At 45.2% G+C, this 22,515-nt stretch overlaps 1 protein-coding gene across 3 annotated transcripts in view; it reads left to right on the top strand.

Annotated features, from left to right (window-relative positions):
• Nucleotides 1-542: 542 nt before the first annotated feature.
• Nucleotides 543-22,515, top strand: part of PLCB1 (phospholipase C beta 1) — a 436,237-nt gene continuing 414,264 nt past the window's right edge. For all 3 annotated transcript variants that reach the window (XM_026094675.2, XM_026094677.2, XM_026094678.2), the window contains exons 1-2: nucleotides 543-997; nucleotides 13,505-13,582. In XM_026094675.2, coding sequence (XP_025950460.1) covers nucleotides 899-997; nucleotides 13,505-13,582 — 177 coding nt within the window. In that variant the 5' untranslated portion in view covers nucleotides 543-898. The remainder of the gene's footprint in view (nucleotides 998-13,504; nucleotides 13,583-22,515) is intronic.

Here is a 22,515-nt window from a genome sequence, read left to right as displayed (position 1 = left end):
GGAGGGCTCTGCTCTTCAAATAGGCCTCCTAAAAACCTTGGATTTAGGATTTCGGGAGGTGAGATAGAAGATGTTTTGCCATCTTTGCGTCCGCATCTACCTCAACCTGAGCTAGGGTCGTGCACCTTTCTACTGGAGAAGCCCCCCCGCGTTACGAGAGCAAAAAGGTTCACTGAGGCAATTTTTGTGCGGCAAAAGCGGCAGGCCGGGGCTGTGCGGGGCGTCCCAGGCGCCCTCCTCCCCGTCTCGGGGACCCCTGTCCCCTCCTGGCGCCCCAGGCACCGCGTGGAGGCCAAGGGGGGGCCGCTGCGCTCTGTCCGTGCGGCGGCCCCGCCGCGCAGCGCTGCCCCACGGCGCTCGCCCCGCCGAGGGGGCCGGGGCCGCGGGCGGCGGGGCCAGGGCGGAGGCCGGGGGCGGGCAGGGCCCCGCGCAGGCCGCGGCCGGGCTCGGCGCGGCGGCTCCGGGCGGCGGCGGCTCCGGGCGGCGCCGGCAGGTGGCGCGGCGGTGCCGCGGCGCGGCGCGCTGACCTGGCGCGGGGGAAACTCGGGGGCCGAGTCAGGCGGGAGGAGGGGCGGCGGGAGCGGGCAGCGCCGCTCGCTCCGTGCCCTGCGCGCGGGCGCGTGTGTGTGTGAGCGGGCGGGCGGCGGGCGGCGAGGCGGCGGTATATAGAGGATGTGCGGCTGCATGGCTCGCTCCGGCCGCTGCCGCCGCGCCAGGTCGCTGCTCGGGCGCCAGTGAAGCCGCCCGCCCGTGCCGGCTCGGCAGCCGCTCCCTTGCCCGCGCCGAGCGCCGCTGCCGCCCCTCTGCCGGCGCCGCTTCCAGCGCGCCCGCGTCCCCCGCGAGGCGGCCGCCTCCCGTGGCTCCTGCGCTCCGGGGCAGCGCGGTAGATGCGGCGCAGATGGCCGGGGCGCAGCCAGGGGTGCACGCGCTGCAGCTCAAGCCCGTCTGCGTCTCCGACACGCTGAAGAAAGGCATCAAATTCGTCAAGTGGGACGATGTGAGTACCCCCCCCCCCCCCGCGTGCCCCAGATCCCGCGCGGGGCAGCGCAGGGCAGGGCGGCGCGGCCGGGCCGGGCCGGGGGGCGGTGGCGGCGGCGGCGGGGCCGGCGCGGTTACGCAACGCGCAGGGCTCATCGATCGGCCGGCCGGCTCCAGCCCACATGTTGCGGGCGGCGGGGGCAGGTGCGGGGCGGCGGCCGTCGGGCCGGTCTCGACGGCCGGCGGTAGGTGCCTCCCCGCCCGGGCCGCGCGGCGTCCGCGTCGGGCGCCGGCCAAACTTTCTGGAGAGCCCGGAGCCTCCCGGTGCGGCCGGCGGGAGCCGCGCTGAGCCGAGCCGGCTTCTCCGGGCAGCGCCGTGCGCTGCCTCGCCCCTTCCCTGCCCCCCGTGCGGGAGCGCGGCCCCGGCCTCACCTGTGCGAGGGCAGCGGTGCAGCCGCTGGGGCTTCCTCCTCCCGTCCTTTTGTCTTTTTAAAATTTTTTTAAATTTTATTTTTTCTGGCTGTGCCCAGGGCTGTTTCGGAGGGAGCCTTGCTGCTCGGCTCCCCTCTTCCCGGGGCGCCGAAACGGGAGCGCAGCGCTGCGCGGAGGGCGGGCGGGAAGGGGCTGCGCTGCCGGCCGGTGCCGCTGCCGCCGCAGGTCGGGTGCGCGGGGAGCCGAGCCCCGAGCAGCCCGGCCGGGCAGCGTGCGGGGACGGGGCGGGGCAGTGGGGGAGGACACCCGGCGTGCGGGACAGCTCGGGTGCCGGGGCATCCCTGGGGGGGACTTGTTTTTGAGAGCCTGAACGCAGCTCTCGTGGGTTTTCCCTGTGAAATCCGCAGTAGGAGCTGGAGGGACGGCAGAGGGGGAGGCAGCAGGAGCAGTTCATGTGTCTGACAACTGTTCCCGTCCTGTTACGTGCTGCTGTTTTGCCATTGCCCTCCGCCTGTCCAGTAGCCAACTCTGAGCCCGACCTGTCTAAACCTGTGGTAGACGCCTTCAAGGAGGGAAACGGCACCAAAAACCAGAGCTAGTTGTTATGCGGGTTGTTTTTTGCAATAATAAGCTAGTAGGTGTCCAATAAGCTTAGCTGCCTGGCCACATCCACAGTAATAAACCGTGGATTGACATAGGTGAGGTGTGTTCAGAAGGCAGCTCCAAACTAAACCCGACTGACTTGCTCGATATTCACAAACAGAGAATGTTTTCCTTTTGTCGATACGTTTTTTTTTTCTTCCTCTTGGTGTGTATGTGGCATAGCCTCAGCCTTTGCATTACGGTTAATTCATTTTTGGTAAACTACCAAGAAATTTATACAGATATATGCAGAGGACAAGTTAAGCAATTTACATTTCCAGACTGGAAGTCCAATTGGGCAATACTCGAAATTAGTAGTTCGGGTGCTGTTACTAAAGCGTTGTATTGTATACGGAGGTCTTTAGGGGAAGAGGTATTCTCTATACATAATGGATGTTTGCTGGTTAACATATCTGCTATGGACTAAATGGAAGAAATCTGCAGTCATAAAAAATAAAGGCTGCATAATAAAATACAGCTAAATGCTGGCAAAAGATGTCTGTTTCAGGTTAAAGGGAATACTCACTGATAGGAGGTGTGACTGAGATAAGAAAAGTCCTGTTGTGTTTAGTGGGTGTTCTCATGAGCAAATTCAGCGATCTTGTGAAGTTGATGTATAGCGAGTTGCACACTGTGATAAAGAATATTAGCGTTAACTCACTGTTAACAATGCATTATGAATATATGTATGCATGCTGCCCCCCCCCCCCCCAAAAAAAAAAACCCCGTCTTCTGCCCGTAATGTTTCTTTTCAGCAATGGAAGTGCCACAAAATCAAGGGTCTCAATAGAAATGAATCTCCCCTGGCTGTATGAGAGTCTTCAGACAAGTGCATGCTGAGCGACTTTGAGAAGTATTTACCGCTGAGCAGCCAGTAACTGCTTCAGAGTCTTTGTTTTCTGTCAAACTAATCTGCTTCAAGGGATTAAAAAAAAAATGATGGTCATAATCTGAACCTCTGTAGTGTATCATGTAAATATGAATGCACCAACTCTCCAGTGAAACAATAGGCTATAATGATAAATAGTAAACTGCAAAATGTAACAGTTAAAATGGAATTTGCCATAATGACTACTTTGGATCTGCTGTGTTAACTTGACTGTTCAAAGAAGCTAGCCTTACATACTAACATTTCTCACGCACCGCTTTGTATTTACTGTTTCGGAGTAAGAGCTGAAATAAGAAAATACTCAGTCCTTCCCGATCACCCAGGCACTAGGACAACATTAATCCCTATCGCAGGCATACCCTTATAGCACGCTTTCCTGCTGTTTTGTTTTGCAGTTTAAAGATGGCTATATTGACTTTGCTTCACATTTCATGAAGCAAAGGGGTGTTCTTGATGAATTCCTATGACTTTTACCAGGTTTCAGCCCAAAGCAAAACTTTTCCAGCTGAGTTATAAACCACTGAAAATAGCATTTATTTTCTTTTAACAGGAATGCTGAAAGGATTTTAACCAGAGTAGTTCTTACTTGCTGTAGCATGAGAGGAGTGTAAGGAATTTCATGGTGAATGAAGTGTTAGTTGTTGAAGAAGGTGTTTGGTAGCTTTGGGAGCGCTGCTGCGCTGTGGGGTGCAGAGCCTACCTGCGCAGCGGTAGCGGCACAGACTTCCAGACAGATCCGGTGAGGCTGCTGATAAGCAGACGTGGGACTGACACTGTTAAATGCACCCTCTTCTCTGAGGAACGGCAGTGAAATCTGCTACGTGTTACATATGAACTTTGTCCAGTGCCTGCCCCCACTCCCCGCAAAGCGGAGGTGGTGTGGTTTGAAAGAGAAATGCCTCTCGTGAGCTTTGCACAGGTCTCGGTGGAGGAGAGCAAGAGTTCAGGGCAGCCACTCGAGATGGAGTGCAAGCAGGTGGAAGGTGAGCAGTTCAGGGCTCTTGCAGTACCATTTCCTCTGTGGAGCGTTTCTGTTTCTGAACTGTAAGTGCGTTAGGATCAGTTAAAAAGTTCTGGCTCTGCAAGACAAGTCACACTCTTGTGCATCAGGACTGGATGTGATACCGCTTATGTTCAGCCATCCCATGACCTGCTAAAGTCTTTTCACTGGCTTCAATTTGGATCAGGTTGTAAAGTGCTAAAATCACATGATTGTTTTCCTGGCACTTTGCTTTTGCTTACAGAGAATTAGATTTTTGTTTTCCTCTATGACAGCCTTACAGTTAGGAAAATATATTTCAGGGTTAAGTCTTGTTCTTGATAAGTAGATTGGATTCACAAGGCACTGAAGAGAAATAGCTGAAGTTTAAATAGGTGAAAGATAAGTGACTAGTTGCGTAGGTGTTTTTTGTGGATATATGCATGTGTGTGTCTGGTTTAAGATGCCAGTTTGCTAAGCACTTGCTTCTGAAAAATCATGTTTCTTCATTCAGCCTTCAGTTGGGCTTTCATAACCACTTCCCCTTTACTGCTGGGAAGAGACTGTCTTTTAAGTAGTGGTGGTCTGGTCTTACAACAGATGTGCTCTGTTACTCCTAGAGAGAAGCTGCATCTATTTGAGGAGAAGCTTAAAGAACTGGCTTGATCTACTCTGCTGTAGAGAAACCCAAGGGTGGTAATAGCTCTTTTCGATGAGAGTTTTAATAAAAAAACCCAACAACCAAAAAAAGATGCAGCTAAGTCCATGGGTGAAGCTTTTTTGTAGGGGGTTGAAAATAATGCCACAGAATATATTACTAGCTGAGGCAGTTAATGAAACCTGAGTGTTAAGGAAGACTTCTCACAGGACTGTTAGGAGGTCTGAAAGGGCTGAGACCTGCCTTGGCTATGTCTCCTGTGCTTTATTTTCTTTTGTGGCCTGTGGGAACAGGATAGACATAACTAAGTTAGCAAATAGCTTGACAGCTAGAGCACAGCTGAACTGGTGTCTTCTAAGAGCAGTAATTGGCATACGGAAGCAGGGTAATAGGATGGTATATGTTTAAAGAGAGATTTGTTTTCCGTTCTTGCCTAAAGGCTTTCTTATCTTCCCTGGTGATAATATGTACTTTACAGAAAGAATTTGGCTGGTCTTTGTAGCTTATGTTATTTACTTTTGCTTACAAGTTAACTATATCAGTAAGGTAATGTAACACCTAAACTGAGGGACACAATTCCAGTTTTATAGCTGGGTAATTTTTTCTATATACTTAGTTTTCTCTTAAAATCCTTCCTTGTCTTTATGAGGTGGTTTTGAGCTCAGATGATGACTGCTATGTAAACTGATGTGGGAAAATTCTCAGGCTTCTTTATTTGGTTAGAATCTCTTAAAGAAGATTATCAGGAGGATGAAGTACGCTCCCCTTTGTAAGTTTTAAGTAAATATAACATCTGAGTATCATCAAACAAAAAAAGGCTGGAAGTTTTCAGTGGTAGTTTAAGATGTTGATGCTCATCTAACTTGTTTTCTTACTGCATTTTTTAACTCTGCACAAGTCTGTCACTATAATATATTACTGAGGCCATGAAAAATGAACAACTATTATTCTGTGTGTATAAAACTAAAACAATAAACCAAACAACAGTTTATTTTTTCTGAATGTTTTCAATCTAGAGAGAAGAATTAGTCCAACATTTTAGGGGTTTGGTTGTTTTCTTTGCTGCTAGTCTTCACATGACAGACGAGTATCAGCTCTGTGCTATGTAAAAATATTTCATCTGAATGAGTAGAAGTTGTGGTTTGCCTCTCTTGCAACACAGGGAGTAATCAGATTGAATTTAAATTTTTTTAGCAGTTAACTAAGTTCAGGCTCTCCCCTTTACTGAATGTTAACTCCGCTGCAAAGCTCTCATTGACTTCAGCTGGGGGGGGGGGGGGGGCGAGATTTGGATCCCCTGCAGAATGGTTAGGTGCCTGCTTCAAAAGAATACAGGGACACCACGTTGCAGATAAGGGCTCAGCTGCTATATTAACCGAGGTGTGGAGTGTTGGTAGATACTAAGGAAAACAAAAACCAGAAGTAATTCATTTAAGTGAATGAGGAATTCTGTGTGAGAGGGGCAAGTTAACTGTGAATGGGAGTTGCACATTGGATGCACTCCTCGCCTTGTTTGATGTGTTCCAAGTACTTCTTCTAACAAGGGCTGCAGTGAAATAGAGTTAACTTTAATCATTGCAGAGTCTTCTGTCTATTACAGAGTAAATGCTTCATAAGCACTTCTTAATTTATTTTCACGAGACACATGAGATGATGAAATGTGTTCCCAGTTGAACTACTGTAGGTCCAAAAAAGAGACCAACACACACAAAAATACTAGTATCTAATCTGTGATTAGACACCTTGGACCTAGTTCTCAGGCTCGGCTGCGTAGCACCATACGGTCAGATGTTCAGAGTAACTCCCCCGTGAGTACAGATGAATTTGGGCTCAGCATCTCTGCAAATTAGAAAATGAAACATGGAAATATGATTCCAATATCCACCCCTCCAAATCAGTATTACGCCTATGGACACTGCTTTAAATGACTTGCCCTGCGTCACGTAAGAACTCTGGCAGAGACAAAATCCTCCGTGTTGGCATTTGGCTACCTTAGCTATAAATTTCTCCCTTTATTCCTTCTTTCTTGACTGCATACTTTGCAGCACCTGCAACAAATCAGCACTCATGCTGACAAATCGAGACCACATAAGAAGGTAAGGCTATAGCTATCCTGAAAGCATGGGAGATGAATGAGGCAGGGGTGGTCTGAGGGGGCTTCTGAGAAACAAATCCTGTTGCAGTTGGCACTTTTAAACCTGCAGGAGGTCAGTCTTCAACTACCAGCGTGACTACCTGTGTCACATAGTGTCACCAGCAGAGTTGCAGCCTCTGCTGTGCTTTCCCTGTACTCGCCCACGCAGATCGTACTGCTGGCGCTGAGGGGTGACTTGTGCGGCTCAGGCAGTCGTTTGCCTGTGGGTTTAAGAGAGGGCTGTGGGGAGCCCTGAGTTCCCCTGCGGGTTTCCCAGCCCGTTGCCTTGTCACTGAATTGGGGGGGAATTGGGGTGGAAGGGAGCTCCAGGGGGCACCTGGTCGGAGCAGAGCCAGCCCGGTTAGATCCGATTGCTGCAAGGATTGAGGTTGCACAGCCTCTCTGGGCAAACTGTTCCAGTGCCCAGCGGCTCTCGTGCTGAAGAACTGCTTTTTTTGCCCCCCCCCCCCCCCTTATGTTCTTACTGAACAAGTGGGATTTCTGTGTACAGGCCCTGGCTTTAATTTATGCCAGTGTCCAGCCCCAGTCCTGCTCGATTGCAGTGCTGACTTCCTGCCCTGCTGCCGAGCTCCAGGGCTCATCTCACCTTCCCCAGCGTTTCCTTTGCGAAACCTGTTGCTTCACACAGCAGACGTGGTTCTTCTGCCAGCTGCTGTAAAGGAGGGCATATTTACCCTTCCTGGCCGTTTCAGGCGTTGGCTGCAAAACGGGGGGAGTGGTGGTCTCTCCTGCTGTCTGGCAGTTCAGCTGCCAGCCTGAAGAAGCTCCTCGCCGCAACAAGAAGCTCCTCGCCGCAACCGCGTGGGTAATCCTGAGCTGCGGCCTGCCTCTGCCCCGGGCACGGGGGCTTCAGCAGCTGCTGTCTGCTCCGCGTGGGAGCTAGCTGGGAGCCTGCCGTCCCCATCTGGCTGCCTTTCTCCTCTGCTCTCCTCTCTACCCCTTCGCTCCTCCTGCCCTCCTTCCCCCCAGCAGAAAAGAGCCTATAAGCCTCTCCCCCATCTTCTCCCCCCATTTGTGAGATGGCAAAAACTAGCTTTGCAGGGACACCCCTGTTTCGCCTCCCTTCCCCCAGCCTTGTGCAGCCGTGCTGCACCATGGGGCAAGCCCTCTCTCCAGGGTGAAAGAACAGTTTTACATTTCCTAGCTCTGCCTTTGGAAGTGCTCTGGTAGAAACTCTCTGGAAGCAGATTTACCCAGTGCCACGAGCCCTATCTGTAGCAAAAAGCCAAAGGCTGGTCTGATTTTTTGGGGTCTTTTAAAAAATATTTTTCTATTTTTAATTTTTATGTTTTTAAAATTTGATTTTTTAAAAAAACTTTCCCTAAGTTTTAAAAACTTTAAGAATTTAAGAACATTTTAGAAAAATAACTTTTTATTTTTCATTTTTCAATTTTTTCAAATTTTTATTATTTTTTAATTTTCTCTGAAATATTTTAAATTTTTAAGACATTCAAGTTTTTAATTTTGAAATTTTAAAAATGTTTTAATTGTCAAATTTCATTTTTAAAACATTTTAAGCATATTTTTTCTAAAACACATAAAAATTTAGTTTCTTCCTTATTTTTCAAAACATTTTTAGAAGTTCTTAATTTTAAAACTTTTAAAAGCATTCTATTTTTTATTTTTTAAATTATTTTTCCAAGAACTTTAAAAGTCTTTAAAAAATTCTGAAATTTTTCTGATTCTTTGAAGATTCTTTGATTTTAAATTTTATATATGTATGTTTTCATCCTGTTGTTTGGAAAATTGACTATAGCTATTTATAAGAAACATCATTAGTATCTCTGTGGCTTATTAAAACATGCTCATCTGAGTCATGATCTTGCAGTTGGCAAGGTACATGTAGAACTTGATTCCCATATTTATACTTGTAGGATTCATTCCAGACTTCTCATTTATTGCAGGGTTGACCCAATGTTTGCATCACAGCTATTCTGGTGGCAAAACTACTTTGTTGGAGTATGTTCTCGTGACGTGAGAGGTGAGACTCAGTGAGGTGTAGCCTCCAGGAGCAGGACCTTGCTGACTTCATACCTCAAGTATAGCTCAAGGGCAGCGAGCCAGGGCAGGAGGGCCAAAGCCCCGGCCGCGAGCTACCGTGGTGCACCCGTGGGCAGCCCGTCTTTCTGGCCTCGTCCCTTGCCGCCTTCCCTGGGAAGGCTGGGGAGGGGAGCGGGAAACGTGGCCGTACCGTCAGAACGAACCCCAGGCTTCCACCCGCTTCCTTGTCCGGCTTTAGGTAATAGTCTTTATTGGTCAGTAATATGAAAATGAAGGTGTCACTTTTTGCTAGTTAATGTTGGGTCTAGGGGATCCCCACCTAAAATCAAACCTCGAAGCAGTTATCTGGCAGGCACCACAGCATGGATTTGTCCTTGGGTCTTTTACGCCCATGTTCTGCTGTGCCTCGGAGGAAAGTATCCCAAAGTTTTTAGTGGTGCTTTGTGGGCATGAATTCGAAACCTCTCTGTTTAAAAGAATAAAATAAAGAATATTGCTAATGCAGGATCTGAGGTTATGCAGCCCATTAGGAGGCGACTTAATGGAGCGAGTACAGAACAAGCGCATTACTCATTCGGGACTGTGAAACTGGGGGGAAGTGGAGAACTGGCACTATGTCAATAAATAAAAAGGCGGGGGCTTTAAAAGGTCAAATTAAAAGCCCTTTAAAAAATTATTCACTAAAATTCGGACTGGTGTTATATGCAGCACACTGGCACTACCAGGTTAAGGCCACTCTAAATCTTTCTATTAAAGGAATTTGCGATGACAATTTGCTGAAAGCCAAGCCACCGCCTAGCAGAAGCACCCTGGGTGGCATCTGAGAAACCTGACAGCTCGCTATCTTTTGCGTCACTGACTGTGACTTATTTTCTCTGTTCCTCCTTTTCCATTTCTGATCCCACCTGATCTTTGCCTTGACAACCCCCCCCCCCCCCCCCCCCCCACACACACACACTGATTATATACTTGGAGATGTTCCAGGAACCTAGGGGCTCCTACCAAAGGGTTGCTTGGCTTGTTTGCTGGCAGCCAGAGGGTCACAAGAGTTAAGCCCACATAAGACACCTAGATTTGTGATTTCCAAATCTGTCAGCTTAGGAGATACACAGCACCCACTGAACTCAGATCTGACTCCTGAAAATAAAATCTTGCTAATTCACTTAGGTGTGTTGGTAGGAGCTGAGCTACTTCAAAAGTCTGTCTCTGAAAGTCTCTGGTTAGAATACACTGTGCTGAGATTTCTTCTCTTTAAAAAAAAAATATATATTTTTTTCATGTTCTGAATTTGAGTGGTTTAGGGAAGAAATGAATCTGCTCTCTGCTCTCACACTTGCTCTCTTGCGCACGCTTTTTTTTTTTTTTCCCCCCCCTTTCTCCTTTACAGGGCTATATATAACTTTTTCAACTAGAGGATACAGAGAGCTAAGAGTTAGCACTAATCACTTGTGCCCTATTACTGTCAGCTTTAAAGGTGTGTGTGGCTGCTAGCTCTGTTCAGGGCAGTGACAAGCTGGTCAGCTCCTTGGGTGAGGAGATTGAATTAATGGCCTTCTTAGGACTGACAGGAGTGTGTGTGCTGGGTAATAAAACACAGCTTTCCGTACAGTACAATAATTTCTGTAAAATATGAGCCAGGCATTTGTCATTTGACACAAGTTTCTGATTCAGAGCCTTGAATTGCTCTTTCTTGAATGCAAATTGTAAAAAGAGATTTTCATGCATCTTTTTGATTGTCGCCTGCCTTTGCAATTCCTGATTGCAAAGCAAGACAGCAGCGGCCAGGCTGGCCTGCGCGGCCGGGGCTCGCCGTTCCTGCGTGGCAGGAGGGGTTGCTCGTGGAGGTGACGAGGGGAGCTCATTTCCCCTCTTCTACGCATGCAGATAAGGAGTCTGCCTTTTGGTGGGAGGGACTTACACAAGTTAAATATAACTTTTAGAACATATAAAACATTATCCATGTGACTTTTATTGCTGCTGTTAACTGGGTGGAAGAGTTCCTAGGATGTATACAGGAAGTCTCCCAAAAATAATGCTCTGGTCCTGTGTTTGTATACTGTATAACAGAGCGGGCATGTAGTGTTCGTCGGCATGGTTGCTGTACTGCACTTAATATCAGAGCAGTGTAGTTAATTTGGAAAACAGGCATGGAAATATGACATTGCTTCAAGGTGATGGTTGCATGGGACTTAAAAGTAAGGAAGTAACACACAGGTTTTAAATTCTTCTTCTTCTTCTTCTTCTTTTTTTTTTTTTTAACACAAAAATCTTCCTGTAGTGCAGAGGATCATTATCCCTTGTCATGATGAGGATTCCTTTATGTTGTCTGATAGATATTGAAGGCTCTCTCGCCCACCTCCTGCATTTTTGAATCTGATTATAGTCAGCATCTTACAGCCCACGTCTTGCAAAGTCTTACCTGACAGCTCTGTGTCATGAGCACAGACAAATCCAAACAGTTTTTGGGTTTAAGCTGCTGATTTGGAAGATTAACCAGCAAAACTAATTCATCTTAGACATAATTTCTTTGTGCCTGTTTCCCATCATTTCCTTCCCTCCTCCTCACCCCCCCCCCCCAAAGTTGTGTCTCATATCAAGACAGAGGAACATTGAGAGTGTTTTAATTTTATATATATGTAAGTACATATGAACATGTATTTTTTTTAACTCTCACTTTATGGAGAGTTCATATCAGCAGAGCAGGCTTTTTTTTCCCTGCTCTCTCTTTGCATGGCAGAGATTTAAGAACACTTTTCTAGGAACTTGCGGATATTGACAGCTGTTCAACACCTCTTCAAGGCTTGGTGCTTTCTATAAAACAAATTTGCTCATCACACTCAAACCAGTACCCAACTCTCAGGTGTACAAGATACTAGAAACTGTGGAAAAATAGAAAAAGCGAAAAACATGGCTGGTACAAACTCTGTATGTTAATTCTGTTAGGGGCAATGCATACGGGACTGTTGCCTTGTAAGGAGGAAAAGGGGGGCCAGCGGCCCTTGGTGGATAGTGAACTAGTGCGAATGCCAGCTGGGGAGTTCCCACAGCAGCTCCTGGCATCCGTGCACCCACGCTTGTTCAGGCTCCTACAGCTCCAGGGGAGCCTGTTTGGGTGTCGCTACACCTGTGGCACAGTTAGTGCACAGCCCAGGTCTTCCAGCTGTAAAGAGCTGGATGCTCTTTTATGTGGTCTTGTATTTCTTTTTAGTGTAAGAGTTTGCTCTTTTATTTGTATTTCTGCTTGTGGTAAGATGAAAACGTGCTTCATCCTTTGTTTTATTTTTCTGCTTGTTCCACCATAGACTTCTGACTGGTACTGGACCAGTTACTTACCTTCTTTGTATCTTGTTTTTCCACTGTAAACTGGGAATAGTTCAACTTCACTGTTTCACGAATGCTCATTACAGGCAGTCTGGTGCTCCATCGTGAAGGACTGTACTGGCAATGTGGCATAGACAAGTGTTATCTTTCTGCTTCAGAAATGGCATTTGTATAGGTTTTTATTCATTTATGATAATGTCACCTCCAATAACTTAGTTTGCAGTTTAAAAAAAGTTAAATTTAACTTTAATTAGGATCAGTTAGAGCCTTTTTTCTTCAGAGAAATGTTAAAATGATCTTGAATACTGTTGCTTTGAGAACAGATGAGTTCTAAAGCTCTGAAATACCTGTACCACTTTAACAGAAATATACCTCCTCTTTGAGGAGGAATTGTGTATTTAGCCTGGCTTCCTGGGGAGATAAGGCTTAAGCAATTTTTCTGCCTGCCTGTCGTCATCCTCCTTTCTGGGCTCCCTCCAGAACTTTCTCATCAAACTTGGTGAAAAGGTAGAGGTCTGAAGACACCCACGATTTTGCAGATGTCGTGAAAAATGGTAGAGGAAAGAGAAGAGAAATCTCACTAGGGCTGGACTGCACTGATTTCCAGTATGGTCAGGCACCGGGGAATCCCGACGGGTGAGGGATGTGATGAACACCCAGCTGGGGGGAGGCTGCAGTGAGGGCTCCTGAGTCGTGTGCAAGCTGTCAGGCAGGAGATGCAAGTGCGTAGGAAACCAGGCCTCCTCGGTTCTCGTACCGACAAACGTGCTCCTTTGGAAACAGTCTGAGCTATGGATGCTACCACAGAAGGGTGAAGGTTTTTAACAGATTTCTTTTTTTTTTTTTTTTCCCCCTTGGGTGTGTGTGTGAGAGGAGGTGGTGTGTGTATGTTAAAATACACGCACACACAACTAAAATCTTCATACTTGGGTAGTAGAAAAAACAGAAAAGATTTTAGTGTAAAGTAATTGACAGAAGCCTTATTGGATTGTAAGAGATACTATTTCAGGCTTTCTTGGCAAATACAGTCTTTATACGGTAATTAAAGGTTATATAGGCATTTAGCTCTTGTCTGTATCTGAAGATTAATTTGGGTTAAGGTGGGCAGTGGACTTCTAATTACTATTTGTAGTACTTTGCTACATGGACTCTAGTTTGACCGTAAGTGTCTTGTGTCTGCTGAACTTCATCCATTTCCAGCTTTTCTGGAATAACTCCATGTGTTGACAAGTCCGGAGTTACTTAGTGCTGTCTTCTCAGTAATGGAAATGCATTATGTCAGAAAAATGGAGACTAGGCCTGCGATACTGAATCTTTTAGTGACATATTACTAGTGATACCTCAAGGGTGGTTTCTAGACATCGCAGTTTGTTAACATGAGTGGCATGGTAGCTAGTGCGTAATTACCTGCTCTGTGTGTTGACATGTTCTTGTTTTTCTTTTTCCTAGGACTCCACTGTTGTGACTCCAATCATTCTCAGAACAGATCCACAGGGATTTTTCTTTTACTGGACAGATCAAAGTAAGGTAAGAGAAAAGATTCCTACTTCGGATGGTTCTGGTGTGACGGGCAGCAGTCAGGAGGCTTTGCTTGTTAATTCTGGCATAGCAGAAGCATTGCATCAGCCTAAGTTCCTCCGCCCCTGGGGAGCAAATATGATAGGCCTATGCTCATCCCTGGTGCACAAAACCTGGAGAGAAGGGAAGGAAGTCTTGAGTTCTCCATTACTTTGGTGCTTCCCAGCCTTGATAACAATGTGTTGATGCCTGGTGAGGTATAGAATTGTTCTGGTTTACAGGCAGAGTTCAATTCGGGGTGTTATTTTGGTTCCTGGTTGACTTGTGTTTTCTCTGTCCTGCCTTCTGTGCAGTAAAGACTTTGGCTCTGGTGCACGGCAGACCCAGAATTCCCAGATGCCAGAGCTCCCTTTGAATTTGTCCTCCTGAATTGCCACGTGCTCCCAGGCCATGCCTAGTGGGCCGCGTCACTAAATTCTTACTAATCCTCGTTGGACGCTTACTTTCTTTTAAAAACATTCCTGTATACTTAGATCACTTTTATGGCTTGGGAGCTGTTGGGAAAGCTCATGGCCTGATTTGTCACTGCGTTACTCCAGTTTCACATCCATGTCACCCCTTGACAACAGCACTGTCATGTTTCCAGCTGTTGGGGGCTGTGGAGTTGCACTAGGGTGAAAGAAGAGTGGTGCCCTGAGCAGTTGAGTGCAGTTTGTTTCACGTACCAAATATGTGATAGCAAATTATTGCTGCAAATGTTTGTTGTTATAGCAAAATACTGTATTAAAACTAGGAACTGAATGGCTTCCCCCTTTTCTTTATAGATGAATTTTCAAGTATTCCTCATGAAATAAGTGCTCGTACCTGTTGCCTGTTGAAGACAGTATTAGGACTTGGTGGTGGTCTAGCTTTAGTGTTGTGTTGAAATATGTGCCAAAATGACTAAATACGTACTTATAGTATCCTGGCTATGGGAACTCGGTTTACCAAATCTGCAGCTCTTTTTCATAAGTTCCTGCTGATTGTGTTTAGATAACAATGCAAAAATTGCCTGGGGAGGCAGCACCCATTAAACGCATAGACTCTGTGGGCTATCTGCTGTTACATTAGATCTTACTTGGCTTCCTTCCCGAGTGCGAGTTGTAGAGGAGATGGAGTGCAGTTTTGAATCAGTGTATTTGGAACTCATATCATGGAGTTGCAAAAAAAAATCCTGTCTTATTTTGGTTGATCTTGTACAACAAGGTGGTGCTGGTTAATAGAGTGTTCATCTATTGACAGCCTAGAGTTGTTAAATTACTGCTCAAAGAAGCAAAGCTTTGAATCCCATTAGAAATTGAAGCATATTACTGTTTTATACCAAGTAGCTAATTCAGAACATGATGTAAAGTCTTCTGTTTTGTTTCTCCGCTTGCATAAACCAATTGTATAAGTTGAAAAATAACAGAGAACTTTTTAATAAATGGAAAACCACAGTTGATTGGAGAGTTTTTTCACTTCTAATGTGTTTGGCACTAAGACCTCCTTCGGTTTCCTACTGTTGTCTGTAAAAACAATGTCTTGAAGCAGTTCTGTAAAGAATAGCTATTTATAGAATTGTTGTTCCTGTATTCATGAAAAAATGTATTTATAATGCCCAGAGCAGTTTTTAAAAATGTTGGGTATTTATACAATAGACGTAAGTGTCAGTTTGATTTTTAAACTTGCAAATCAAGCCTCTGTAAAGGGCAACAAAAAAGATTTTTGTCTGGTTAATAATTCATGACAATTAAGTAAAGCTTGTTTCCAAACCCCATCCTAATGGTCTGTTTAAAGAAACTAAAATATTTCTATTGGGGTGTTGATAGTGCAAGGAACAGGATGGAAATGCCACTTTCTGCTTTTGCAGAGAATGTTTGGATTCATGTTTATTGTGAAATTACTGACATTAAAAAAAAAAAGCTATATAGGAAATTCTCTTAATTTCCTCCTCTTTGTGTAAACAGTGATCCTTTGGCAGTGGAGCTACTTGAAGAAATATCAGGACAATGCAGCCTCTTTGCGATTGTTTTCTTTTTTAAACTGATTATTATTTTTTTAAGCAACTTGCCTTTGTCATAATGAGGTCCTGTTATTTTCTGAGTGCCAACAAGGTGAACTATATAATGCAGCAGTTCTTTGGAGAAGCCTGCCCGCCAACACCAGTGGTCAGACGCGTTTTCTTGGGTGATCCCCGCACGTGGGTGTGGAGGCTCGGCATGCGTAGCAGCCACTTTGCCAGCCAGTCCTGGTTGCTCGTCACTCAGAAAAGCAGTCAGTTGCAACCCAAATAACTCTAGGGCTTTCAAGTCAGGAATCTGGCTCAGGGGTCTGTTTCCTGTTGCCATGTAGGGAAAGTTATCCAAAAATTACATGAATCACTATATAAAAATTGTTCCGCTTGTATTAGGTTTTTATTTAGCTGAGGGAAGTGGTGGTTGTAGCTCTGCAGCTTTCTCTAACTTTTTCTGGGTGAGCTGCTGCTTGCACTGTTTTCCTTTCGTATTCATACATCTCTTTGCAACAGAAAGCAAATAGAAAAGGAAGGGAAGAAGAGAACAAGTAGTGTTTGGTGTCTCGCAGTGTGTTTGGAGAGTCCTTTGCACTGTTCCTCGCGCACTCGGAGCTCAGAGTTCCTGCTGAAGATGCACGCTGCTCTTCGTGTATAGGATGAATGAGATCTGAGCGTTTCCTTTCTTTCCCCATATTTGTTTAGTTTTTTCCACTTTTTTTCTCCTCTGTTTAGTCTGTTTTATTTCTTTGTAGAAAGCCAGTCAGTTTGTCTATTCCATTCAGCGTGATCGGCGTTTGCTAAAACGAGAGTGCACATCTAGGTTTGCACATAGTCCTCCTGGCCCGGAGCACGCACAGCGACGTGGTGGCAGTCTGGACGTGGCAGCTTCCAAATAATCAGTCCTCCTCCTTCCCCCCACCTCAGTCTCCCCGTGCTTAGTGGGACTCTTGCGTGTGCTGTTTGGTGTAACAACTAAAGAACGGGTTCAACGCAGCATGCTCATTAGTGTAACTTCCCCCTTTTTTGTGGTAAGCAACCTTCCTAAGGTTCGCACCCAGCCTGGGGGTCTGGATGGTGCTGACGTAGATGATATGTCAAAAAGGCTGCCAGTAAAGTTATTCTTAACGGCCTGGACTCTTGCTGCCTTCTGTAGCTTCCTGATAAATAAAGTTAGTAGCAGATTTCATAGTTTGCTTGCAGAAACCATAGGCTTCTAATGAAAATGATCCTGGGCCTGTGGTTTCAGCCAGGTGAGAATCTGTGCCACTTCTGTTGCTGCCCATGTGCAAAACTGCGAGGATGGGCGTGCTTGTGGGGATGAGATGCTGGTGGCAGCCAGGCTTAGGAGAGCCACCTTCCACGGCATTTACCTCCAAGGGCAGCAGCTGAACTTGGAGACAGAAGGCAGGTTGAAGAGACAGAAAGCCCTCAAAAGCCTGCTTGGTGACTGAGTGGCCGTATGACGACTCCTAGGTAAGGCAAACAGCAGGCTAAGCTGCTCAAGGCTCCCTCAGTGCGAAGTAGGTGTCCGTGCGTCTCGCTCGCGTCTCGGTGACAGTGTGTGGTTTGACAATTTAACCACGTTTGGACTGGCTCGGCTGCGTCCTGCCAGGTGCCCAGGTCTGGCATGACTACTTTTGGACATTAACATGAGCTGTATTAAAACGTGGTTGGCTGTGCTTCTCTGTTTCAATGACTTGATAAACAGAGTAAAAAGTAGTGTAGGATGCAATTACCTACAAGTTCTTCTGATCATGTGCCATTTCTCTTTGATTTTTTTTTTTTTGTATGCTGCTTTCACCTTCACTGCCTATTGTAATGTGGTCATATTTGCATTGAAAGCCTCTAAGCAAGTTTATTTAAACCCTGATCTTACAATTTGAAGGTGGTAATTTGATGTCCTGCCATTTGACATGCTTACTGCATGTTTGCATATTTAAGTATATTTTGCTGTCATCAGTAAAGACAATCCTCCTAAATTAAGTCATATGTAACATTTTGCTATGCCTTATTGTGATACTATGAAGGAAATTTAAAACCTTTGTTGTAGATGGCAGATGGCAGGACAGCTCTCTGATTTTAATTGTATTATTTAGCATGAAATTCTTTTGTCGATGAAGGCTCTGGAATATTTGCTTCATCTGTATGTGGAATGCTGGCTGATTGCGTATTATTTGAATGATTCTCTACATGGGTTTAAAAAAGAAAAATTAATTAATGTGACAAGCTAGCATCTGTTACATATCTTACTGTTTCAGTAATGTTTCTTAGCTGTAGCAAAACCAGACAATGTTCATTGCACTGTGGTTTTTTTGAGCTGAATAAAACATATCTCAATTCCTTGCTATTTTTTTAAAATAGAATAGCATTGCTTTCATTTGTTCTTATTCTAATCACCAGTGTTCAGGAAAGATAAATTGAAACTCGACCAGGTGAAGGGAAAGTCTACGAGAGTAATGATAGAAAGCATTTCTCGGGAGATGAGAAGAGGCTAGAAGAGTTTGGTGTGTTTAGCCTAGCAAAACAAAGCTGGAGAGGGAATGTGATTTCTGTCTATAAATACATCAAGGAGTGCATAGGCAAAGTAGGAAAAGAAATATGTATTGGCGGCCAGTTTGTGCCTGATTGTTCTTGCATCCTTTAACTGGAAATCATACTATACAGTCTGATGGACATTAGAGCAAGGCGCTTAACCACAGGCTCAGGGCAGTTCTGACGTTGCATGAGAAGAGGAGTAAAAGGAGCAAAACAACTGCTTTTAAGGTGGAGGCACTGAAGTTCTTGAAAGTCTGAGGGGTTTGTATGACGTGCCTGCCTCTTCATTTCACTAGCACATACTAATTTACTCCTTATTTTTAAAGTAGGAAGCTAGGTAACAACACTGACACAGCAATTGCTGAAAATATCAGCGATGCAGACTCTGTCTCCTCGGTACCATGGAAAGGGATCAGCTGCCTAACAGCCTGTGTCCTGCAGCTAAACATAGGTACCAGTCCTGGGCACTCAGCAGCGACTTCTGATCCATCGTCCAGAGAAATGCCGTTGTAAACGGGGGTGACGAGCCCACTGCCATGCAGGAGTACCTGCAGACTGACATCCCCCTACCTCGGGGCTGCTCAGGTGAAGGCAGGGAATATCGAAAGAGAGAGGGACTCAGTCCGTGCCTGTGTTTCAGTAATGAAAATTTTGCAGTTTCCAAGAGGAGGGGTGGTGGTAGACTCCCAATTTAAAGGGATAGAGGGGTGTGTGTGTGTGTATCTCCCTGGCAGAACTGGCTCAGCCACAGACTGCATTGGCTATGAGAGCCTAAAGCAAACATACTGTACCTTGAGCCAGTGCTTTCTCATTTTATGAGACTGTGTTATGTGCTTCCTCACGATAAGAGGGGACAGGATTTTCTGACCTGGAAAGTCCTTTCCCCTCTTGTGTCCTGAGGTGATGGTGAGTTTCTCTGGGCTTGAAAACCCACCGCAGACCACTGACCAAAAGCATGAAGCAGAGCCCCGGGGCTGTGCCTGTAGGACGCAGGACTCTGTAGGATTGGGCTCGGCTTCAGCATGCTTGTAAACTCAGTCACTCCTGTTGCCCTCTTTCAAATGAGAGAAGATGTGGCCTTTTTCCAGCTGCTGGGGGTTTTGGCTGTGTTATTTAAGAGAGTCCTTTGTGTCCATTTTGCATCTGGGCTTTAGAGCAATTGGGTCAATATTTGTACTGGCCTATGGGTCAAGGATCTTTTCATTACATCTTTATAGGTTTTACAGTGCTTTTGACAAGCAAACAATAAAGGCTGAAGTTAATATATCAATATTTAAACTATGCCTAATAATTTAATGAGAAGCACTTAATATTTAATACTACTAGGCTTCAAAATACCTGCTGCAAAACCCAACTGTTTGGCTTAATGTATTCAAGAGCAAGGTTACTCAGTGATGCATCCCACTGCTCAGAACATCCAAGTGCATCATTAAACATGCATTCAGACTTCTTTTCTTTGCATATAAGAAGAGGGGAGAAAGGCTAAATAACTAAACCTTTTGAAAAACTGAGATTATAAATAACATTAAATGAGAAAAGGTGATGCATGTCTCACCAAGGAAGTGATTATTTTAACATGTACAATGAAAAACTCACTTTTTTTACCTCATTCGTTTAGCAGCTTTAGCATTTCAGCAGTTAACATCCCTTACTGTTCATACTGTGGGATAATGGATTTTGGATACACGGGCCTCTGTTGCACAGTTCCTGTCATACAAATAGGTTTGCCTTTTGCTCTAGCTGCAGAACAGTTGCCCCAGGAATGGGGAGAACGCAGATCCCTGTGCCATGCTGGCAGTCTGCCAGGCAGGCACCGAACAAGACTTGCACATCTAGGTTTTCGTGGAGTATTTTTTGGCTTGTAGGGAGTGAAATCTGTATTGGGTGATCTATGGTCGCTAGTACTTGTGGGGCATCTTCATCAACTACTGTGAAAATATTATGTATGATCTTCATCCTCACATTCTCATCAGTTCTGGCATCAATAGAAATAATCCCAAATACCTTCTTGGCTTCTTATCAGAAGGACCCTTGTGACTTCGGATTATCTTTTTCTGCTGAAGGGAAAGTTAAATTTCTAGAGGAAATTTGGGTTCTGCTGTGCTCAGATACATGCTTATTGCCTGGGGTCACAGGGAGAGGCTGTTAGTAGCCCTCTCCATTCCCTGTCAAAGAACAGTGTCGCATTTACTTGTGCATCAAGCAATGTGGTCACAGCTGTGCTCTGCAGAGTGGGGCTATGTTGGCTGCTGTGCACTTCAGGAAAATTCATGGCTGCCAAAACACACTCCTGATATGACTGATCACCCGTATCTGAGATAAGAGAAATTGGGAGGAGAGGTGCATAATGTTTGTTTTGGTTCCTGTGATTTCTCTGTAAAAAGGTACAGCACTGACGCAAGAATAGTTTAGGTGTAATAGTTTTGCATATGTAGCAGCTTTCATTCCACGGATGACGTTGCTCAAGACTGACTCCACGTGACACTATTCATTTATCGCTTACTGCTTGTGTCAGCTGACCAGGGAGCTACAGATTAGTTACCTTTAGTTCATGAGGGCGGGTGTCACTCATTATATTGCACTTGGAAATTTAAAGGGAGTGAGGGGCCTCACCCTCTTGCAAGTGGACAAGGTCTTGAGCAGGTGATGCTAGTACCTTGGCACAATGAGGTATAACTGGATTGAAATCCCTTTTTCAGAACAAATAAATCATGTGCTAGAAGAGGTGACACAGTATTTTTCACTGGAATCTGGATGAGGAGTCCTGGGACAAGGAGTTGTGGTGATCTGAGTTTTTTACTTCTCAATGAAACTGGAAATTAGAAGTGAGCCTGAAATACCTACTAAAATAACAATGGCAGCACACCAAATACCTGGGCCTTTGCCTGGGTTTGCAAGCTTTTTGATTCATAAAGGACTTTGAGATGCAGTGTTAGGAGGAGCATGAGTGGCATTAGAAGTTTGAGACCAGCGATGTCGCTGTTTGAACTGGCTGCAAATCTTTGGATAAGAAAATGACCCAGAAATACTGCCTTCCGAAGCTGTGAGTCTGTCCCATTTCTAATGGGAAGGGCTGGAAGAAAATCTCTTCAAGGATGCAGCTGCTTACTAAAAGACTGTTGTAACCATTAGGCTGAGCAGTATATAAATGAGAAGTGAAATCTTAAAGGTGAGTTTTTCCGCTGGTGAATAAGAAGAAATGTGATAAACAGCCCAAAAGCCAACTTGCTGAAAGTAGATGAGCTAATTAATCTGTAGCAGCGGTTTTTAGACTGGGGGCACTGACACCAGCTTGAAGCAGCTGAGTGAAGTGTTAAAAGGTTGAGCTGCTGGCTCTGGTAGCAGCCAGAATGGTAATCCCAGAAAGTTCACTTGCGTGCATGTTCTCTCTTTAATGCAGAAATAACTGCTCACCTCTGTCTTTATACCTGAACTCCCAGGTAGTGCCTTTGAAGAAACAGTATAGAAGCTAACACCAGTGCTGATGCTTTCACATTGGAAGCTGTGTGACAGTGCCTTTTCAGTTGAGAACTGTGCCTCCTTGCTTACCTTATATATAATACATAGAGTCTTTTGAAGGGAGAAGAACTTACTGTATACTGAAGTGGGGCAGATTTCTAGCTTGGCAGTTAATGCAGTAGGGGCATCAGCCAAGTAACAACTCATAGTCACCTGGAAGTCACAGATGGTGGTTTTTCACAATCACTTAAAATCAGCATGCAAGTAGAATAAAAGACGACTGGGATAGCAATAGGGGATTGCCACCGAAAATGAAAATTGAAGGAAATATTTCATGGAGGTCAACTTCCCATCAGACTACCAATTTTATTTTTAAAAGGAAATCTCTCTGCTTTCAAAACATGGAAATTGTTCAAGGCCCATTAGGGAAATGATGCTACATCAAACACAGAAGATCCCTCATGAGCAGCATTTCCCACTAATATCTCTAACTCCCTTACTGTAAAGGAGGTAGGAATAGAAAATGAGGTTTGGGTTAATCCACATCGTAGGTCCATGTTTCCGTTTCTGAAACAAGAAAGTCAAGGAACTTGAAAAAAGAAGAATGACTTCTGGAGTACCAGCAACTTCCTGAAATCCCAAATCAGGCACTTCTAAATTATCTTGGTTACTAAGAACAGTCCTAAGACAACATTTTGTGGTATGCGAGATTGTTAACCTTGCTGTCTTACTGAGCGTGGATTCAGACATTTCTCCAAAGAGAGATGATAGGTTGTCTTTCGTTTAGGTGGGTTGAGAGTTAGGAAGCTTTGACTGTAGCTAATGATAAATAACAAGGACAGTCAAATCTATTTTTTTTATGAAAAATAGCTTATTGGAAACCTCCAGTGTAGACTTCCACGATGTGGCTGTTCGA

The sequence above is a fragment of the Dromaius novaehollandiae genome, chromosome 3, assembly GCF_036370855.1.
Source record: "Dromaius novaehollandiae isolate bDroNov1 chromosome 3, bDroNov1.hap1, whole genome shotgun sequence".
Lineage (NCBI taxonomy): Eukaryota > Metazoa > Chordata > Aves > Casuariiformes > Dromaiidae > Dromaius > Dromaius novaehollandiae.
Note: the sequence above shows the minus strand (reverse complement) of the source record. Positions and strands in the feature narration are given on the sequence as shown.